Genomic DNA, 20,441 nt, shown 5'->3' on the forward strand with positions numbered 1-20,441 from the left:
TAACTTTTGGCCATAGCATGCATTTTTAGTTTTCCCCCTATACCTTTCTATTTTGACTCTTTGTCCAGTATCAAAGCTTTGAAATAGTTCATGTGAGAACTTGCGTATATTTGTAGATTTCATCAGTGGGATACATGGCACTGCACATCCTCTTTCAATCATATTCAACTTCAATTTGGCTTTATTACTTATAGCCTCGCTGAGTAGTTACCATCATTTCTATCCATTCCCTTGAATTTAGATTCTGCCTCTTTGGGTAGTCTTACCCCATCTCTAGCCTCTGTGTACCTCTAGGTCTACTGTATTACTCAGTGTAGTGTCTGAGATTATCTTTACCAGAGTCATAATAGCAAAATCATACAGTATTTGACCTTTGTGTCTGACTTATTTAACTCAGCATTATATTCTAGGGTATCTTTAATTTCCTTTACTGGGGTCTTCAGCTCTGTTTGGTTCCTTTTCATAATTTCCATCTCTATTGATATTCTCTTTGTGTTCATGTATCATTTTCCTGATTTCCTTTAGTCCTTGTTCATGTTTTCCTTTAGTTCTTTGAGCATAATTAGGACTTTTTAAAAAAATTCTTTGGTATGTCCCAGGTCTGATCTTCCTTATTGATGATTCTAGTACTTTAATCTTCACCTTTCCTGGGCGATTGCTTCCTTTTTCTTTATATGTTTTGTACCCTTTTTTTGAAACCTGAACATTTTCATATTTTAATGTGTTCTTGCTGAAATTTAGACTCTAAGGCATCTGTTCTTTAAACTTGTATCCAGCTAATTTTATAACAGCTTTCCTTGAATGCCAGCAGATAAGCAAAGAAAATGAAGGGAAAAAGAAAACAGTCTTTGTAGATTGACCTGTGTGAGTGCTGTCCTTCAGAGCTTACCCATACGATGAGTTTAGACAAAAGTTTAGGGCCAAAGCTCTGGGCCTCCCTAACCCTTTCTGTGCGGGAGTCTTGTCTGGGAAGGTGTGTGTGGCCCCAGGAATCCCTTTGCCTACTTGGTTCTGAATGCCCCTTTTCTCTAGGAGACGTTTCCTCATGTACTGCAGCCAGCAGTATCCCTCATCGCAGGCAGCATGCTTTCTCTGCTCCCCACAGTCCTGTAGGAGAGCTCGGTGAGCTGCCTTGTACACACAGAGCAGGTTCTGGGATGATGAGTCCCTCAGGCCAGCACCAGACAGGCTTGGGCCAGATGTACATGCTCCATGGTGTGCACGAGGGCTCCTCTGCTCCCTCTGGAGCCAGGACCAGGGGTCTTTGCCAGGCATGCAGACTGGCTCCATGGGGAATGGGTCAGAAGGTGCCAGGAGGCCTTTCCTTGATTCAGCACTCGCCCAGTTGCCTGTTTTCTGGGGCTCTGAGAAAGATGTTTCTGCCAGTTCTTCCTGGTTGTTCAAAGCTTCTGTGGGGGATGGAGCCCTGGAGTGCCTCACTTTGGGGGTGGGGTGGGGTTAGGGACTGGGCTCCACACACCCACTTTTTATTGAACTGTTTGGAGGAGTCCTGGCTCATATTGTGTTTTTTCACCCCCTGTTCCCCCATTATACTTCAGCGAGTATCTCTAAGAAAGGGTCTCCTTCCTTTCTCGATATTGCTTTTGGCCCATAGCTTTTTGAGTGGGCTTGCTCCTCGGGTGCAGACTATGTCCCCGGGTTGGCCCCTGCTTAGCCTACCTGTCTGGCAGCACTGAGCACCTGGTCATTCCCATAAGGGCTTGGCCCCCTGAGAATGCTTTCTCTGCTCCCCACAGTCCTGTAGGAGAGCTCGGTGAGCTGCCTTGTACACACAGAGCAGGTTCTGGGATGATGAGTCCCTCAGGCCAGCACCAGACAGGCTTGGGCCAGATGTACATGCTCCATGGTGTGCACGAGGGCTCCTCTGCTCCCTCTGGAGCCTGGGCAGTGTGGAGGGGTAGGCCCATGGGAGGTGGTAAGCTGGGTAGCCTCTTCTCTTACAGGGCATGACTGGGGGGCACCCAGGGGCTGCAGACTTTGGGGTTGGAGGAAGGCTGCACTGTGGGCATGGCTGGCATCCGAGCTTTGCCAGGCCATCTGGTTGTCAGTGGACGACAGCCTGTGCAAAACTCTTAATGATTCAAATGTTTGAGTTGGTCCTTGGGTAAGGGCAGGGGGAGCTTGGGGCAGACCAGCCTCTTGTGGCCAGACTGGGAATGACTTCTAGACAGAGCCCCTTGCAGACATCCTGAGCTCCAGGGCACCCTGCTTCACACAGATGCTGCTGGGAAGTGAAGTGACTCACATTTAATGACCAGCAGAAATTATTGGAAACTCAGATTGCAGCATTCAGAAATAAAATTTTATTGGAACATACACAAAAATACATTAAAAAACTTTCAAGAGGCAATTTTGTTGATGACAGATGTGACCTATAGAGGGCAGAGTGAAAGATTCTTCCCGGATAGAAAGAGGGTGAGGATTGGGTTAAAGAAATGAGTAGAAAGACAGAAGGAGATGAGAATGGGATCCTGATGAATACTGACATTTGCTTACTTGTCAAATAAAAAACAAATCTGAACTTAAAAGTAAAAGACTTTCAAGGACAGAGAATAAACCCTACTCTAAACTATGGACTGTAAAGTTCAACGTATAATTATAATAATGTTTCATCCCTGTCTATAACAAAGATATCATGCCGATACAAAATGATAATAATTGGGGAAACCGTGAGGAGGTGTGGGGGAACTCTGTATTTTCTGTGTGATTTTTCTGTAGACTACTCTAATAAAAAAAAGGAAAAAAAAAAACATAAGGAAAAGGGCAAATCTATATTCTTAATTTAAAATTATCAGGAGGTCATATGACAGTTATTTTATGAAAATTTTCAGTTGGTCAAGTGTTACTAACTAGCGATAATATTGGGATTTTTTTGCCCTAGGGAAGCGCCAGATCCACCACCTGGGGAACCAGTTGCAGCTGAACCAGCATTGCTTGGACACGGCCTTCAACTTCTTCAAGATGGCAGTGGGCAAGCACCTGACCCGCGGGCGCAAAACCACCCACGTGATCGCAGCGTGCCTCTACCTGGTGTGCCGGACCGAAGGCACACCCCGTATCCTTCCTTTGGGGTGCTGCTCGGAGGGCCCTGTGGCAGCTTCCCTCTGGTGCTGGGATATGGTTGTGATGTGACTGGATGTTTATTGGCTGACCTCTGGGACCTCAGGCCTTCTGCTTGGAGGGATAGGAAGCGGGTCCCCTTTCCTCTGGCACAGCCCCCAGGGGCAGGACAGGGGCTTTGGCCTCGGGTCCACTCTTGGACCACCTTGGGCACAGGTCCCTGTTTTCAGCGTGACCCTGGTGCTCAGATCTACCCTCTTGGTTGAGAGGAGCATGTTGTCCCTGGGGTGGGCTGGGGTTTCTCAAGGTTTGTGGAAGGGGGTGGGGAAGCGGCTGGAGCCCCGCGGCTGCCTGGGGAGTGTCCCACAGGCTCTACCTTTGTGCTATCTCCCCGAACTCCATCGTGGATGAGCTACTGCTTTAACGATTCTGCCATTGTGCTCTTTCTGGGAGTGACTGGCCAGGGCAGTGCTTGTGTCATAGTCTCTAATCATGGTTATTAGGGAGCAAGAGAACAGCTGCTGCAGAGGCTGGCTTCCAGGGGAGTGGGCTGGTGGGGGGCGGGCAGCTGGGTGCTACGGGTGCTGCGGAGCCCTGTGGCTCTGAGAGGGAGCAGACTTGGTTCCTGAACAGAGTTGCCTGGTGACTCTTCTGTTACCTCTTTTTTTTTACATGGGCAGGCACCAGGAATTGAACCCCGGTCTCCAGCATGGTAGTGAAAGAGTTTTACTATTATCTTTACTAACATCTGTTTTCAACTTTCATTGCTCTGTTACATTGCCACTTATTTTCTCAGACCAGTTTTTTTAGCATGCTAATTTTCTGCTGTTTGATTTATCATTCGGTTTATAAATTTCAGTGAGTGTATTTTCACTCCTTAAAAGTTTCTTTTGTTTTTAAATCTGCATTTTCTTTATTCATAATATCCTGTTTTTATTTGCATACCTACGTCTTCTGTTATTTTTTAATCACATCCATATTTTGGAGTCAGTGCTTTTTCTGGGCAGTCTCTTCATCCCCTCCTCTGCCTGTACTGTTTCCTGGCCTCCCTCAGGGTTGCTTGACTCCGTGGGTGTTTTCCCTGCCTACCTGCTGGAGTCCTGTACACCTCGGATTATATAATTGTTCCCTCCTTTCTACATTTACTGCTACTTGGGCTGATCTGGGCTTACTTTTTAAAATTTAGATTTTATTTACTTAAAAGGTAAACATGCACCCTGTTTAAAGCAGGGGTCAGGAAACTACAGGCTGTAAGCCAAATCTAGCCCACTACTTGTTTTTGTAAATGAAGTTTTATTGGCATGTAGTCTTATTCAGCCTGAAATATTTATTATCTGGTCCTTTACGGAAGTGGTAGGTGACCTGTGGTCCAGTAGTTCCATCTAGAAGGATTGTTCTAGCAACAGCAGATCCAAGCCCTTCTTCCCCATTTCCCACTCCCCAGAGGCAACTGCTGTCAACTCCTTTAGTTGATTCTTTGGAATTTCCTTCCATATCTCTAAAATCACTCTTTGATTTTTCAGTTTTGGGCACAAGCTGCCACCCACCCCCACAGTTTGCGGGACTTTCTCCCACATGCTGCCCACCTTCACAGGCCCGCTTAGCGTACTCTGCCCTCTTCTCCTGCCCCATGCTCCGATGCCTTCTCTGGAGAAACCAGGGTCCTCTTGTCAGCCTTGTGCTCGGGCTTTGGTGCACTGACCATGAATTTGACCCTATGCCCTCTGCTGCCCTCTGGAGCCTGCACCAAGAAGTCTTCCAATTTCACCTTCCTGAAGGAACTGTACTCTGTGCCTGTACACAGTGCTTGTGTGTGGAGACTCCTCTCCACCATTCTGGGTGCCTCCTTCCAGGCCCCAGGCCCTCATTTCGAGAAAGCACATTCCCCGAGGCTTTCCTCGGAAAGAGGACCTGGACACTAAATTGTTCTGAGTGCCAGTGTCCGGAAGTCACCCTTGTGGGTAGTGTGACTGGATGCGGAACTGCAGGCTGCAGGCCTTCTGGCCACCACCGGGGCACTCTTCCACCATCCTCTGGTGTCCTCTGAGGACAAGCCTCAGTGATGCCAACCACTGGCTTGGTTTGCCTGGCAGCTCCTCTCCTGTACGTGGGAACTACTTGAATCCTTTCTTTGATTTCTCCCACTTTTGCTTTGTTTCCTCTGCCTGCCCTTCTGACCCATGCTTTGGTTGTACTTTCTCTCTTGCTTTCCACTCATTTATCATGGCTCAGAAGAGCACCTAAACTCCCAGAAATTTTCCCATTTCTGCTTTCTTGTTCTTTTTGGTTTGTTTTTTTGGGTGCATGGTCCGAGAATCAAACCTGGGTCTTCTACATGGATGGCAGGCATTCTGACCACTCACTGTGCACCCTGCTTTCATGTTTTTAACATCTAGCAGTTCTTTCAGTTCTTTGAATATTCCATGTTCACAATTTCTTATTCCTGGTGGGTGTAGCACCTTTCCCCTCTCTGTAGGAAGCAGCAGGGGTTCTGGACCCTCCCCTCTCGTTATCTCTGCCTGTTGTCTGTTCCAGAAGCTTCCCTCCAGTGCCAGGTCTGCTGTTCCCTGTTTAAGTGTAGTAGCATGGAGAGCACCTGGAAACTGCACTTTGTTGGATGACCCTCAATATCAGGAGCTTTAACTAAAACACCCCGTTTAAAACCCTGAACCTTATCACTTCAGCAGGAGTATGTATGAAACACATACATCCTTTCCAGGGTGAAGGTGGGCACCCAGACATCCCTCCTACAGGTGGAGGAGAGCGTGACCTGTGCCTCAGAAGCCCCAGCCCCGGGAGGTTCCCGAGTCACAGACCCTCCCTCTGCCAAAGAGAACCATGGCCCTAGCTGTATACTCATCCCTCCCCTGCATTTCTTTAGCAGCTCTGCACATTTCGTGAATTATGCACCCTTCAGCCAGCCTCTGCCTGTGCCACCCCGAGCCTCTGACCGTGGTTTGGCTTTTGCCTCCTGAGCTTTTGCAGAGTCTGCTCGTGGCTGTCAGTAGTTCAGGGACACAGGTGCGGCTTGGGTATAGCAGATCCCGGAAATGGGAGAATATGGTTGGGGAGTGAGCTCCACTCTGTGTCTCTGAAATCATTGTGACCCCTCCATCGCTGGCGGGTCAGATGGGGGTGGCCGGAGCGCTGGTGTGCACAAAACCATGGCCCACGCTGTGTGATCTCCTCCAGTTCTACCCATCATGGCAGTGATTGCCCTGTAAAGGGCCTAAACCCATTAAAGTGTGCATTTCAGTAGGGAAATTTATGATGTGCACACTTTACCCCAATCGCCCCTACCTGACACCTGTCCGTCCCTGCCTGCACTGTCCCCTGGGAACTCATTCCACTGAAATCTCGGGTTGCTGCTTACCCATTTTCTTTGCAGTTTACTCACTGTTTTTGGTGAGGAATGCTTGAGGGAGGTGAGAGTCATTTGAGATACACCCCTCTGTGTCCTCTCTTTTGTTTGGTGTCTCCTCCTTCGTGTCAGGCAGAGTACCTGGACTCGTGGACCTGCCTCGCCTTTTGTGGGCCCGGGTGTTTTTCTTTCTAGCTGAGCATTCTGGTCACTGGGCCACCTTCTCCCTTGGCCTCTGAGGTACTGTTTCATCTTCCCCAGGAGCCCTAAGGACCTGTAAAGCTGCAGGCTCTTTCTCCTTGCCAGGGCAGGCAGCTGCTGGTTTAGCCTGTGTGTATCCTTCCCTTTTCCTCCACCCGCGTGCTTCCCTGTCTGCCTGTAGGACTCCTGCTTACTTTGCAGACTCTTCCCTGTCTAGACCAGTGGGAGAGCAGCAGCTTGTGGCCACCACCCCCTTCACACACCGACTGGCCCAGCACTAAGCCCCCCAACCCCCTGGCCTGGTTCTTAGCCCCTTTTGCATTGCTACACGAGTCACTTCTTAAAAGTCATGTGTTTTTTTCCTTTAAGCTTTTTATTTTGGAATAAAATAAAGTGAAAAGATTGTTCGAAAAATAGTGTGAAACCCATACAGAGAGCTCTCAATGTACAACAGCTGCATTTTATTTATTTGCTTTAATTGATATATATATATTTTTTTATTAATTAACGGAAAAAAAGAAATTAACCCAACATTTAGAAATCATACCATTCTATATATGCAATCAGTAATTCTTAACATCATCACATAGATGCATGATCATCGTTTCTTAGTACATTTGCATCGGTTTCGAAGAACTAGCAACACAACAGAAAAAGATATAGAATGTTAATATAGAGAAAAAAAATAAAAGTAATAATAATAGTAAAAAAAAACAAATAAAAAACAAAACAAAACAAAAACCAATAGCTCAGATGCAGCTTCATTCAGTGTTTTAACATGATTACTTTACAATTAGGTATTATTGTGCTGTCCATTTTTGAGTTTTTGTATCTGGTCCTGTTGCACAGTCTGTATCCCTTCAGCTCCAATTACGCATTATCTTACCCTGTTTCTAACTCCTGCTGGACTCTGTTACCAATGACATATTCCAAGTTTATTCTCGAATGTCGGTTCACATCAGTGCGACCATACAGTATTTGTCTTTTAGTTTTTGGCTAGACTCACTCAGCATAATGTTCTCTAGGTCCATCCATGTTATTACATGCTTCATAAGTTTATCCTGTCTTAAAGCTGCATAATATTCCATCGTATGTATATACCACAGTTTGTTTAGCCACTCGTCTGTTGATGGACATTTTGGCTGTTTCCATCTCTTTGCAATTGTAAATAACGCTGCTATAAATATTGGTGTGCAAATGTCCGTTTGTGTCTTTGCCCTTAAGTCCTTTGAGTAGATTCCCAGCAATGGTATTGCTGGGTCGTATGGCAATTCTATATTCAGCTTTTTGAGGAACCACCAAACTGCCTTCCACAGTGGTTGCACCATTTGACATTCCCACCAACAGTGGATAAGTGTGCCTCTTTCTCCACATCCTCTCCAATACTTGTCATTTTCTGTTTTGTTGATAATGGCCATTCTGGTGGGTGTGAGATGATATCTCATTGTGGTTTTGATTTGCATTTCTCTAATGGCCAGGGACATTGAGCATCTCTTCATGTGCCTTTTGGCCATTTGTATTTCCTCTTCTGAGAGGTGTCTGTTCAAGTCTTTTTCCCATTTTGTAATTGGGTTGGCTGTCTTTTTGTTGTTGAGTTGAACAATCTCTTTATAAATTCTGGATACTAGACCTTTATCTGATATGTCGTTTCCAAATATTGTCTCCCATTGTGTAGGCTGTCTTTCTACTTTCTTGATGAAGTTCTTTGATGCACAAAAGTGTTTAATTTTGAGGAGTTCCCATTTATTTCTTTCTTTCTTCAGTGCTCTTGCTTTAGGTTTAAGGTCCATAAAACCGCCTCCAATTGTAAGTTTCATAAGATATCTCCCTACATTTTCCTCTAACTGTTTTATGGTCTTAGACCTAATGTTTAGATCTTTGATCCATTTTGAGTTAACTTTTGTATAGGGTGTGAGATACGGGTCCTCTTTCATTCTTTTGCATATGGATATCAAGTTCTCTAGGCACCATTTATTGAAGAGACTGTTCTGTCCCAGGTGAGTTGGCTTGACCGCCTTATCAAAAATCAAATGTCCATAGATGAGAGGGTCTATATCTGAGCACTCTATTTGATTCCATTGGTCGATATATCTATCTTTATGCCAATACCATGCTGTTTTGACCACTGTGGCTTCATAATATGCCTTAAAGTCAGGCAGCGTGAGACCTCCAGCTTCGTTTTTTTTCCTCAAGATACTTTTAGCAATTCGGGGCACCCTGCCCTGCCAGATAAATTTGCTTATTGGTTTTTCTATTTCTGAAAAATAAGTTGTTGGGATTTTCATTGGTATTGCATTGAATCTATAAATCAATTTAGGTAGGATTGACATCTTAACTATATTAGTCTTCCAATCCGTGAACACGGTTTGCCCTTCCATCTATTTAGGTCTTCTGTGATTTCTTTTAACAGTTTTTTGTAGTTTTCTTTATATATATTTTTTGTCTCTTTAGTTAAATTTATTCCTAGGTATTTCATTCTTTTAGTTGCATTGTAAATGGGATTCGTTTCTTGATTTCCCCCTCAGCTTGTTCATTACTGGTGTATAGAAAGGCTACAGATTTTTGAATGTTGATCTTGTAACCTGCTACTTTGCTGTACTCATTTATTAGCTCTAGTAGTTTTGTTGTGGATTTTTCCGGGTTTTCGACGTATAGTATCATATCATCTGCAAACAGTGATAGTTTTACTTCTTCCTTTCCAATTTTGATGCCTTGTATTTCTTTTTCTTGTCTAATTGCTCTGGCTAGAACCTCCAACACGATGTTGAATAATAGTGGTGATAATGGGCATCCTTGTCTTGTTCCTGATCTTAGGGGGAAAGTTTTCAATTTTTCCCCATTGAGGATGATATTAGCTGTGGGTTTTTCATATATTCCCTCTATCATTTTAAGGAAGTTCCCTTGTATTCCTATCTTTTGAAGTGTTTTCAACAGGAAAGCATGTTGAATCTTGTCAGATGCCTTCTCTGCATCAATTGAGATGATCATGTGATTTTTCTGCTTTGATTTGTTGATATGGTGTATTACATGAATTGATTTTCTTATGTTGAACCATCCTTGCATACCTGGGATGAATCCTACTTGGTCATGATGTATAATTCTTTTAATGTGTTGTTGGATTCGATTTGCTAGAATTTTGTTGAGGATTTTTGCATCTATATTCATTAGAGGTTGGTCTGTAGTTTTCTTTTTTTTGTAATATCTTTGCCTGATTTTGGTATGAGTGTGATGTTGGCTTCATAGAATGAATTAGGTAGTTTTCCCTCCACTTCAATTTTTTTGAAGAGTTTGAGGAGAATTGGTACTAATTCTTTCTGGAATGTTTGATAGAATTCACATGTGAAGCTGTCTGGTCCTGAACTTTTCTTTTTAGGAAGCTTTTGAATGACTGATTCAATGTCTTTACTTGTGATTGGTTTGTTGAGGTCATCTATGTCTTCTTGAGTCAAAGTTGGTTGTTCATGTCTTTCCAGGAACCCGTTCATTTCATCTAAATTGTTGTATTTATTACTATAAAGTTGTTCATGGTATTCTGTTATTACCTCCTTTATTTCTGTGAGGTCAGTGGTTATGTCTCCTCTTCCATTTCTGATCTTATTTATTTGCATCCTCTCTCTTCTTTTTTTTGTCAATCTTGCTAAGGGCCCATCAATCTTATTGATTTTCTCATAGAACCAACTTCTGACCTTATTGATTTTCTCTATTGTTTTCATGTTTTCAATTTCATTTATTTCTGCTCTAATCTTTGTTATTTCTTTCCTTTTGCTTGCTTTGGGGTTAGTTTGCTGTTCTTTTTCCAGTTCTTCCAAGTGGACAGTTAATTCCTGCATTTTTGCCTTTTCTTCTTTTCTGATATAGGCATTTAGGGCAATAAATTTCCCTCTTAGCACTGCCTTTGCTGCGTCCCATAGGTTTTGATATGTTGTGTTTTCGTTTTCATTCGCCTCGAGGTATTTCCTAATTTCTCTTGCAATTTCTTCCTTGACCCACTCGTTGTTTAAGAGTCTGTTGTTGAGCCTCCACGTATTTGTGAATTTTCTGGCACTCGGCCTATTATTGATTTCCAACTTCATTCCTTTATGATCTGAGAAAGTGTTGTGTATGATTTCAGTCTTTTTAAATTTTCTGAGACTTGCTTTGTGACCCAGCATATGGTCTATCTTTGAGAATGATCCATGAGCACTTGAGAAAAAGGTGTATCCTGCTGTTGTGGGATGTAATGTCCTATAAATGTCTGTTAAGTCTAGCTCATTTATTGTAATATTCAAATTCTCTATTTCTTTATTGATCCTCTGTCTAGATGTTCTGTCCATTGATGAGAGTCGTGAATTGAAGTCTCCAACTATTATGGTATATGTGTCTATTTCCCTTTTCAGTGTTTGCAGTGTATTCCTCACGTATTTTGAGGCATTCTGGTTCGGTGCATAAATATTTATGACTGTTATGTCTTCTTGTTTAATCGTTCCTTTTATTAGTAGATAGTGTCCTTCTTTGTCTCTTTTAACTGTTTTACATTTGAAGTCTAATTTGTTGGATATTAGTATAGCTACTCCTGCTCTTTTCTGGTTGTTATTTGCATGAAATATCTTTTCCCAACCTTTCACTTTCAACCTATGTTTATCTTTGGGTCTAAGATGTGTTTCCTGTAGACAGCATATAGAAGGACCCTGTTTTTTAATCCAATCTGCCAGTCTATGTCTTTTGATTGGGGAATTCAGTCCATTAACATTTAGTGTTATTACTGTTTGGATAATAGTTTCCTCTTCCATTTTGCCTTTTGTATTATATATATCATATCTGACTTTCCTTCTTTCTACGCTCTTCTCCATACCTCTCTCTTCTTTCTTTTCGTATCTTACTGTAGTGCTCCCTTTAGTATTTCTTGCAGAGCTGGTCTCTTGGTCACAAAGTTTCTCAGTGACTTTTTGTCTGAGAATGTTTTAATTTCTCCCTCATTTTTGAAGGAGAATTTTGCTGGATATAGAAGTTTTGGTTGGCAGTTTTTCTCTTTTAGTAGTTTAAATATATCATCCCACTGTCTTCTAGCTTCCATGGTTTCTGCTGAGAAATCTACACATAGTCTTATTGGGTTTCCCTTGTATGTGATGGATTGTTTTTCTCTTGCTGCTTTCAAGATCCTCTCTTTCTCTTTGACTTCTGACATTCTAACTAGTAAGTGTCTTGGAGAACGCCTATTTGGGTCTATTCTTTTTGGGGTGCGCTGTACTTCTTGGATCTGTAATTTTAGATCTTTCATAATAGTTGGGAAATTTTCAGTGATAATTTCTTCCATTAGTTTTTCTCCTCCTTTTCCCTTCTCTTCTCCTTCTGGGACACCCACAACACGTATATTTGTGCGCTTCATATTGTCATTCAGTTCCCTGATCCCCTGCTCAAATTTTTCCATTCTTTTCCCTATAGTTTCTGTTTCTTTTTGGAATTGAGATGTTCCATCCTGTAGTTCCCTAATTCTAGCTTCTGTCTCTTTAAATCTATCATTGTAGGTATCCATTGTTTTTTCCATGTTTTCTACTTTGTCCTTCACTCCCATAAGTTCTGTGATTTGTTTTTTTCAGATTTTCTATTTCTTCTTTTTGTTCAGCCCATGTCTTCTTCATGTCCTCCCTCAATTTATTGATTTGGTTTTTGAAGAGGTTTTCCATTTCTGTTCGTATATTCAGCATTAGTTGTTCAGCTCCTGTATCTCATTTGAACTATTGGTTTGTTCCTTTGACTGGGCCATATCTTCAATTTTACGAGCGTGTTCCGTTATTTTCTGCTGGCGTCTGGGCATTTAATCAGGTTTCCCTGGGTGTGGGACCCAGCAGGTTGAAAGATTTTTCTGTGAAATCTCTGGGTTCTGTTTTTCTTATCCTGCCCAGCAGGTGGCGCTCGTGGCGCTCATCTTTCTGCGGGTCCCACCAGTAAAAGATGCTGTGGCTCATTTAACTTTGGAAAACTCTCGCTGTGGGGGAGGGTCGCCAGCGAAAGCGGCTTGGGGGAGTGCTGATCCGAATCTCCCAGCCGGCCCGGGAATCTGCGCGTGGGGAGCGTCGCTGGCCTCCGCGGCTTGGGGGAGTGCCGGTCCAAATCTCCCAGCCGGCCCGGGATGCCAAGCATGGCGGGGGGGGGCGCCAGCCGCCGCGGCTTGTGGGAGTGCCTATCCAACGTTCCCAGCTGGACCGGGAAGCCACGTGTGTGGAAGGGACCCCTGTTGCCGGTCTCCGCAGCTTGGGGGACCTCCGATCCAATTCTCCCAGCCGGTCCGAGTGGGCCGTGCGTGGGGGGGTGGGCGCCAGCCGCCGCGGCTTGAGGAGACCACCTGTCCAATTCTCCCAGCCGGCCCGGGAAGGAGGGCGGGAGGGACTCCGGCCGCCAGCTGCCCCAGCCCGGGGAAGTTCGCGCCCCGCAGTGATCTCACCGCTGCGGATTCTCCCTGCCGGTCAGCCGTTGCAGAATGGGGTACGCTGTCTTTTTGGTCTCTGTTGTGGCTCCAGGAGCTGTTCTGTACCGTTTCTATTTCTTTAGTAGCTGTTCTGGAGGAGGAACTAAGACCTGCGCGTCTTACTAAGCCGCCATCTTCTCCGGAAGTCCCTACCTTTGTAGAATCTTATATGATGCTCTATATATACTTTAGGATTGGCAGGATTGGTTTTAGTTGGGTTTGGCAAGTTATGATAGGTAGCAATGCCTAACTGAAGCTTGCGAGTTAGTTTTTTATATGATGAGAGTTAGCACCATTTGTTGAAGAGACTAATGGTGCTGAGATTGTTCTCAGAAATTTTAGGTTCCTTTGATTTTTAGTTCTACCTCATTTAGGTTTCCATAAATTTTTCCACTTACTGAAAATGAGTTTCATTCAGGTCCTGCTTGTAATTTGTTCTCCCAGCAAGTATGGTGCTGGCCATGAGGCCTGTTCTAGTTTGCTAGCTGCCAGAATACAATATAGCAGAAACAGAATGGCTTTTTTTTTTTTTTTTAGTTAATTAAACATATCAACCTACAAACACAAACATTCCTTCCATATGATCATTCCATTCTACATATATAATCAGTAACTCAATATCATCACATAGTTGTATATTCATCATCATGATCACTTCTTAGAACTCTTGCATCAATTCAGAAAAGAAATAAGAAAACAGACAAAAATTCCCATGTACCATACCTCTTACCCCTCCTCCCCATTGATCACTAGCATTTCAATTTACTAAATCTATTTCAACATTTGTTCCCCCCACTATTCATTTATTTTTAATTCATATGTTCCATTCGTCTGTCGATAAGGTAGATAAAAGGAGCATCAGACACAAGGTTTTCACAGTTACACAGTCACCTTGCGAAAGCTATCTCATTATACAATCATCTTCAAGAAACATGGCTACTGGAACACAGCTCTACATTTTCAGGCAGTTCCCTCCAGCTTCTCCATTACACCTTAACTAAAAAGGTGATATCTATATTATGCATAAGAATAACCTGCAGGATAACCTCTCGACTCTGTTTGGAATCTCTCAGCTGTTGACACTTTATTTTGTCTCATTTCAGTCTTCCCCCTTTTGATTGTGGGACTGGCTTTTCAAAAGGGGAATTTAATAAGTTGCTAGTTTAAAGTTCTAAGGCCAAGAAAATGTTCTAGTTAAAACAATTCCTTAGAAATGTCCGATCTAAGGCATCCAGGGAAAAATACCTTGATTCAGGAAGGCCAAAGGCGTTCAAGGTTTCTCTCTCACGGTGAACATGGTGTCATCTGCTAGCTTTCTCTCTCCTAACTTCCCTCCTGGGAGATAATCTAATTAAAGTTTCAGACATGCAGTATAGGATAGGGATTAGAAGAAATGGTTTCCTTATAAAATGGGATTAGGATTAAAACATGACTTTTCTATGGTATATAAATCTTTTCAAACCAGCACAGGCCCCCCCACCCCCCACCCTCCTGGCGCTGGAGCTGACAGTCTTGGCATTGCTAGGAAAAGCTGGTTGGCTCCGGATGCCATGGGCTGGGCAGTGGCACAGCACTGAAACAGGGCTTCAGTGCCCCAGTGTTTAGGAAAATTGACCTGCTGCTTCAAGTCCTCTGAGGGTTGTTGTGGGAGGCTCGTGTGCTGGGTCTGTTTGCTCTCTCGAGGATGCCTGGAATCTTTGGTCGGTGTTTTATCCACCCACCATTGTTTGCATCTATGCTTCTCATCTGTGACCGGCACTCACGGTCAGCGAGTGCATCTGATGAACTCTGACACGTGTGGTGTCTGTGCAGTCTACCCTCAGGTCCAGCACAGAGTGCACCATCATCTCAACAGTAGTCCCTCTTGCCCCTGCTGCTCTGGTGTATCCCCACCTGTTTTTTTTTTTTTTTGCCTATTCTAGAACTTCATGTAAATGGAATCACACGGTATGTGCTTTTTTGTATGAGGCTCCTTTTACTTAGTAGGCTTTCGAGATTTCCCACTTACTGTGTGTCCCGAGTAGTTCTCCAATGTGTGACACATGGTAGACCAGTGGTACTTCTGATGGAGACATAGTGAGTTCCAGTTTTGGGCAATCCAGAAAGAAGGTGCTGTGAGCATTCTTGTACAAGTCTTTTTGTGGACATGTGCTTTCATTTCTCTTGGAAAAAAAAAACCTAGGTGTGGAATTGCTGGGCCAAAGGTGAAGTTTAATTTTATAAGAAACTGCCAGGCCTTTTCCCAAAGTGGCTGTAGCATTTTGCACTCCTACCAGCCATGTGTGGCATTCCAGTTCTGCAGTCTTGTCAGCATTTGGTGCTATTGTTCGTATGTGGGAATATCTCATTTTTAATTTGCATTTCTGTGATAACTAATTATTTGAATATTTTTTCATGAGCTCATTGACTGTTTGTCTTCCTTTGTGAAATATTGTTCAAAACTTTTGCCCATTTTAAAAATTGTGTTATCTTTTTTTATTGCATTACAGGGATTCTGTATATATCCTAGGTGCTAATTTCTTGCTAAATACTTTAGAAATATTTTCTCCCAGTCTGTGGCTAGCTTCTTCAAATTCTCAGTATTCCCTTAATTGGACTTAACTTGGATGACACATACTTTATCAACTTTCTCTTTGGTGATCATTGCCCCTCAGTACCCCATAGAATTGCCCACCCTCATGTCATTAAGACATTTTCTACTGTAAAAGCTCTGGGACCTTAGCTTTTACATTTGGCTTTAGGAGCAGTCTCAAACCAGTTGTACGTCGGGTGTGAGGACGAGTTGTATCTCATTGTCTTTCCTGTGGGCATCTGTCCTGCTGGACTGGCCGGCTGTGTCCAGGCCCCTGCCCACCTGCACTGTGGCCTTGCCATTTGCCGCTCTGTGGCATGCACGTCTTCCAGCTTCATCGTCTTTTTCCAGGTGGCTTTTGATACTTTAAGTCCTTTGCATTTCCTATGAATTTTAGAATTGGAGTTGCTCTGAATCGCAGACCACTTCTGGGGTGTGTGGGCATTGACAATACTGTTGAGTCTTCCACTTAACAAAATGGTCCAGGTCTCCGTTTATTCAGATCTCTTAACATTTCTCTTGGCAGTTTTTGTAGGCTTTTATTTTATAGGTCTTATATGTATTTTGTTAAATTTATTCCTTTGTATTTTTCTGTTTTCTGATGCTATTGTAAATGGAATCATGTTTTTAACTTAGTTTTCCAATCTTCTGCTGCTAGTATCTAAAAACACAGTTTATTTTGTATATTCACTTTGTATCCTATGAAAACAATTGTGTCTGTCAATAGAGAGTTTTACTTTTCCCCCTCCAGTGTTTCTGCTCTGTGCTTGTTATTCCTGCCTCACGACGCTTGTGAGCTTGTCATTGTCCGCAGTGCGTGGTGGAGTACAAAGTGGCAAGAGTGGCTGTTTCCACCCGGCCTCATGCTGAGCTGTGAAGTTTATTTGATAAAAGAGGGCACACCTTCCCTTCTGAGAGTGCTTTTAGCATAGTCTTACATTTTGTGAAATGCTTTTTCTACATCATTGAAATTTTCTCTCTCTCTCTTTTTTTTTACTTTATCAATAATGATGAATTACACTGATTGATTTTATAATGTTAAACCAAACTTGCACTTTGGGGACCAATCCCACTTTGTTGTGATGTATTATCCCATTTGATCAGCTAAGTTTGTTACAGATTTTTGTGTCTGTGTTTGTGATCTGTGGTTGTCCTTTTATACTTTCTGCTGGGCTTTAGTGTTAGGAATGTGCTCTCTTCTTACGTGGGTTGAGATTGTTTCCCCACCTCTATTTTCTGAAAGCATTTGTGAGAAACTAGAGTCATTTCTTCCTCAGATGTATGATCAGATTTTCTAGGAAAGCCGTCTAGACCTCAGGTTTATTCATGAGAACATTTTTGGTGAATTTAGTTCCTTTAGTAGATAGATGACTATTCAGATTTTTTATGTTTCTTTTTGCCATCTTTGACAAATTGTAGCTTTCAGAGAATGTGCCCACTGCATACAAATTGTCAGTCATCTGCCCAAAGTTGGGCATGGTGTTCCCTCACTGTCTCCTGGACATCTGTGGTATCATGTTCCCAGCTCCTCTTTTATTCCTAATATCAACAGTTTGTCTTTTCTCCATCAGTGTAGTGAGACTTTATCAGTTTTGCTCATTTTTACAAAGAGTGAGTTTTGGCTTTGTTACTTTCTTCTGTTTGTCCTTTTCTTTGTCATTGGTTTCTCCTGGTTTCCTTAGCACTGCCTTCCTTTCATGTCCTTTGACTTGACTGCACTCCTATTTCCCCCCAGCCCTTCATGGGCGTGTTGATCTCCACTGCGGTGTTATCAGTCTTCTCGTTGCTAAGCTTCACGACGAAGCGCAGGGGGCACTCATGGCATCATGGCATGGCAGGCCCCCCAGACTCCCCTGTGGTCCAGCTCTGGGTGCACTCTTCAAAGATGCAGACCACAAGTGACATTCATTTTAACTCCATTTAACTAGCTGCCTCCCTCCCTGTTTAGTTTCGGCCTCTAGGACCCATAGTCGACTGGCCCGTCTCGTGGGTCTGGAGGATGGAAGGCTCCTCCCAGGCTCGTGGCATTCTGGCTGCCAACCCTCCTGGTGCTTCTGGCTCTTTCGCCTCCCAGGTCCCTGGTCCCTCCTGGCTTCTGGCCCTTCCTGCAGCTTGCTCCCTGTGTCTGGATTTCTTCCACTTTAAAGGCCTCATTCGGTGGGACCACACCTGGCCTAAAATGCCATCTTGAGAGGCCCTGTGTGCAGTGGCCCATGTCCTTAGGGGCACTGGTCAAGGCCAAGGGCATGTCTGAGTTGGGGACTCTCCTTCAGCTCACCACAGACACTGACTTGTGTTTTGCATTTTTACTGGAGTGTCCCTCTGGGTTTTGCATCCCTTAGTATGTCTTCTTCATGCTAGTTACCCTCCAGAGTGCAAGGACAGTCCCCATGCCCGAGTCCCCAGAGCTGCCCCTGGAGCACTGGTCCCATGAAGGCTACTTGTTGGGCGCCTGCCTCCTCATGGCAGTGCCTGAGTGTGTCTGTCTCCCCAGAGGCTTGGGGCAGAGACAGTGCCTGTGTGTGTCTTCTGTCCTGAGGGCTGCCGTGTGTCCAGTAGGGACTCAGAAAATGCTCGAGGAGCTGAGAAGGAATGTTGTAAGTGTGTGCATGCATGCATGCTGCAGCCTGCTGGTGTGGACACCTGGTAGAGGAGCTGTGCAGCTGCAGACTGGACCAGCAGCTGGGTTCAAACCTCTCCTTTCCGCTGCTCCCCTACATCTCAGGTCCTGGCAATGGACTCAGGATCTCCTTCCTCTGGTGCCCTGGATGTGGGCAGTTCTGGCTAGCCCCATTGCGGCCTCCTCGCACTCCCACCAGAGCCTTTCCCCTCATAGTCAAATGCTGGACTTAGAGGTGCCCGCGAGAGCTCGCCTTCCCCAGCCCTGCAGTCTTTACTGTGCTGATGTTTGCTGGGTAACCTGGGCTCCAGGTGACATGAGAGCCAGCAGGGTGCAGAGACTCCTTGACTCCTCTTACAGACATGCTCCTTGACCTCAGCGACCTGCTCCAGGTAGACCTGCTTTTGTTGCTTGGTCTGGTTTCCCCAATCCGAGACTGCAGAGGAACGAGCGCTGCTGTCTGACTGCCCACTCAGGAGAGTGGTGTGGTGACGGACACGCAGAGCACTGGCACCCCAGGAGGGCGAGGGGTGGGTGGGAGCACCTCCAGCAAGGAGCATCAGAGAGGGTCAGAATTGTTCCACTTCAGAACACGTTGACCAAGACACAAGCATACCTTTGTTCTAGGCAAGGGAGTTTCTTTAAAATAAAAGAAAAAGATTGAATCATAGGCTTGTAATTAAAACAATATAAAAACATTTACATTTATAGTCCATTTAGAGAACTAGCTGAATGCCAGAGAGCATTTTTCTGTTGAATTGTGTTTCCAAGCGACTGAGCACACTGTAAAGACTTAATGCAAAGACATCTGCACAGATGGCACTCCTGGATGTCAGGTGCCTGTGGGCCTTGCAGCATATGTCTTGGGAAGGTGCTGGGGGCAGGCTGGGGCTGTGGCTGCTCCACTGAGGAGTCATGCACACAAGCCTGACCGTGGTGAAGCACCAGAGTCCACGTGGATTTCAGACCTGAGGGACCTCAGAACCTGTGAGACACCCTTTGATTTGTATCTGACACTGTCCAGTATTTCTGTCTCCCAGCTGTTTTTCTAAACAGCATCTTTCAGAAGCTACTGATTAAAGTTAGTGGTCAAACTAAAAATAACCTACTGGAATTGTGATAATCCAGCGACTCCGTTTCAGATACCCCGTGCTTGGGTTAGGGCAGTGCCACAGCACCTCATCCAGTCTGGCTGATGGTGGCAGTTCCAGGCGTGCTTGGCTGCCGCTGCAGGGGGAGGGTTCTAGTAGGGTCTTCTTCCAGGCTGCTGTCCCAGGAGAGAGACAGAAAGGGCTGGCAGACCTAACAGAAGTCAGTGGTCAGCAAAAAGCGTTAGGATTTACTATCTCTAAAATAAGTCACGCTAATAAACATGGGCATTTTTGGAATTAGCTGTGTTTTCAATGCATGATCTTTTAAAAAAATTTTAATTTTAATTTTTTACTTGGCATGTGTTTAGAGAATCCATTCCTGTAGTATTCAGATCTTCTGCTTCAGACATCACATCAGGGCAGTAGACATCTCACATGGTCAGGCTGAGGCCAGAGGACAGGGCTTATAGTGCTGGGAAATGCAGCAAGCATGACCTGGGCCTCCCCAGCCACAGGCTCTGTTTGCTCTCATCCCATACCCAGGAGCGGTGACACTTGGGAGGCCTCAGAGCCAGGAGAAAAGCAGAGCAGCCCTTAGGCTTGGGGCCAGCCTGGGCTGAGTATAGGTAGGAGCCGCCAGGTCCACTGAGGGGGTCTTTCACAACTCAGGCTGGGACATGGAAGCCCTTGGCACAGGCTTTCTCATCCTGGCCCCTTTGTTCAAGCTACCCTATCTGCACAGTCTCTTCCACACCTGTCCTTGACGACCCTGTACGGCAGCCACCTCCCCCACCCCACCTCAACTGTCTGACCAGCACCGCTCTAAGAGCCCACCCTATCTGCTAGGGTCATGGTCATTGGTGCCCCCAGTGCTCCAGGTGTCTGACCTTGGGGTGGTGCCCCACACACAGCAGAGGCTCAGCAGCCGCTGCTGGCTGTCAGCACTGTGGGGCATCTTGCAGGGAGGTAGAGGGTACTCTGCTCCAGGCAGGCATCTTCCTAGCCCCAGTCAGGTCTCACTGTGCTCTGACTCACTGCCCGGGAGGCAGCAGAGCTCTTTGAGATTTGTA

At 44.7% G+C, this 20,441-nt stretch overlaps 1 protein-coding gene across 4 annotated transcripts in view; it reads left to right on the forward strand.

The window, feature by feature from the left end:
• The window catches only part of BRF1 (BRF1 general transcription factor IIIB subunit), a 68,097-nt gene that overhangs the window by 17,304 nt on the left and 30,352 nt on the right, over window positions 1-20,441 (forward strand). For all 4 annotated transcript variants that reach the window (XM_077128366.1, XM_077128367.1, XM_077128368.1 and 1 more), the window contains exons 3-4: window positions 2,903-3,076; window positions 18,641-18,672. In XM_077128366.1, coding sequence (XP_076984481.1) covers window positions 2,903-3,076; window positions 18,641-18,672 — 206 coding nt within the window. The remainder of the gene's footprint in view (window positions 1-2,902; window positions 3,077-18,640; window positions 18,673-20,441) is intronic.

This window comes from Tamandua tetradactyla, chromosome 14, assembly GCF_023851605.1.
Source record: "Tamandua tetradactyla isolate mTamTet1 chromosome 14, mTamTet1.pri, whole genome shotgun sequence".
Lineage (NCBI taxonomy): Eukaryota > Metazoa > Chordata > Mammalia > Pilosa > Myrmecophagidae > Tamandua > Tamandua tetradactyla.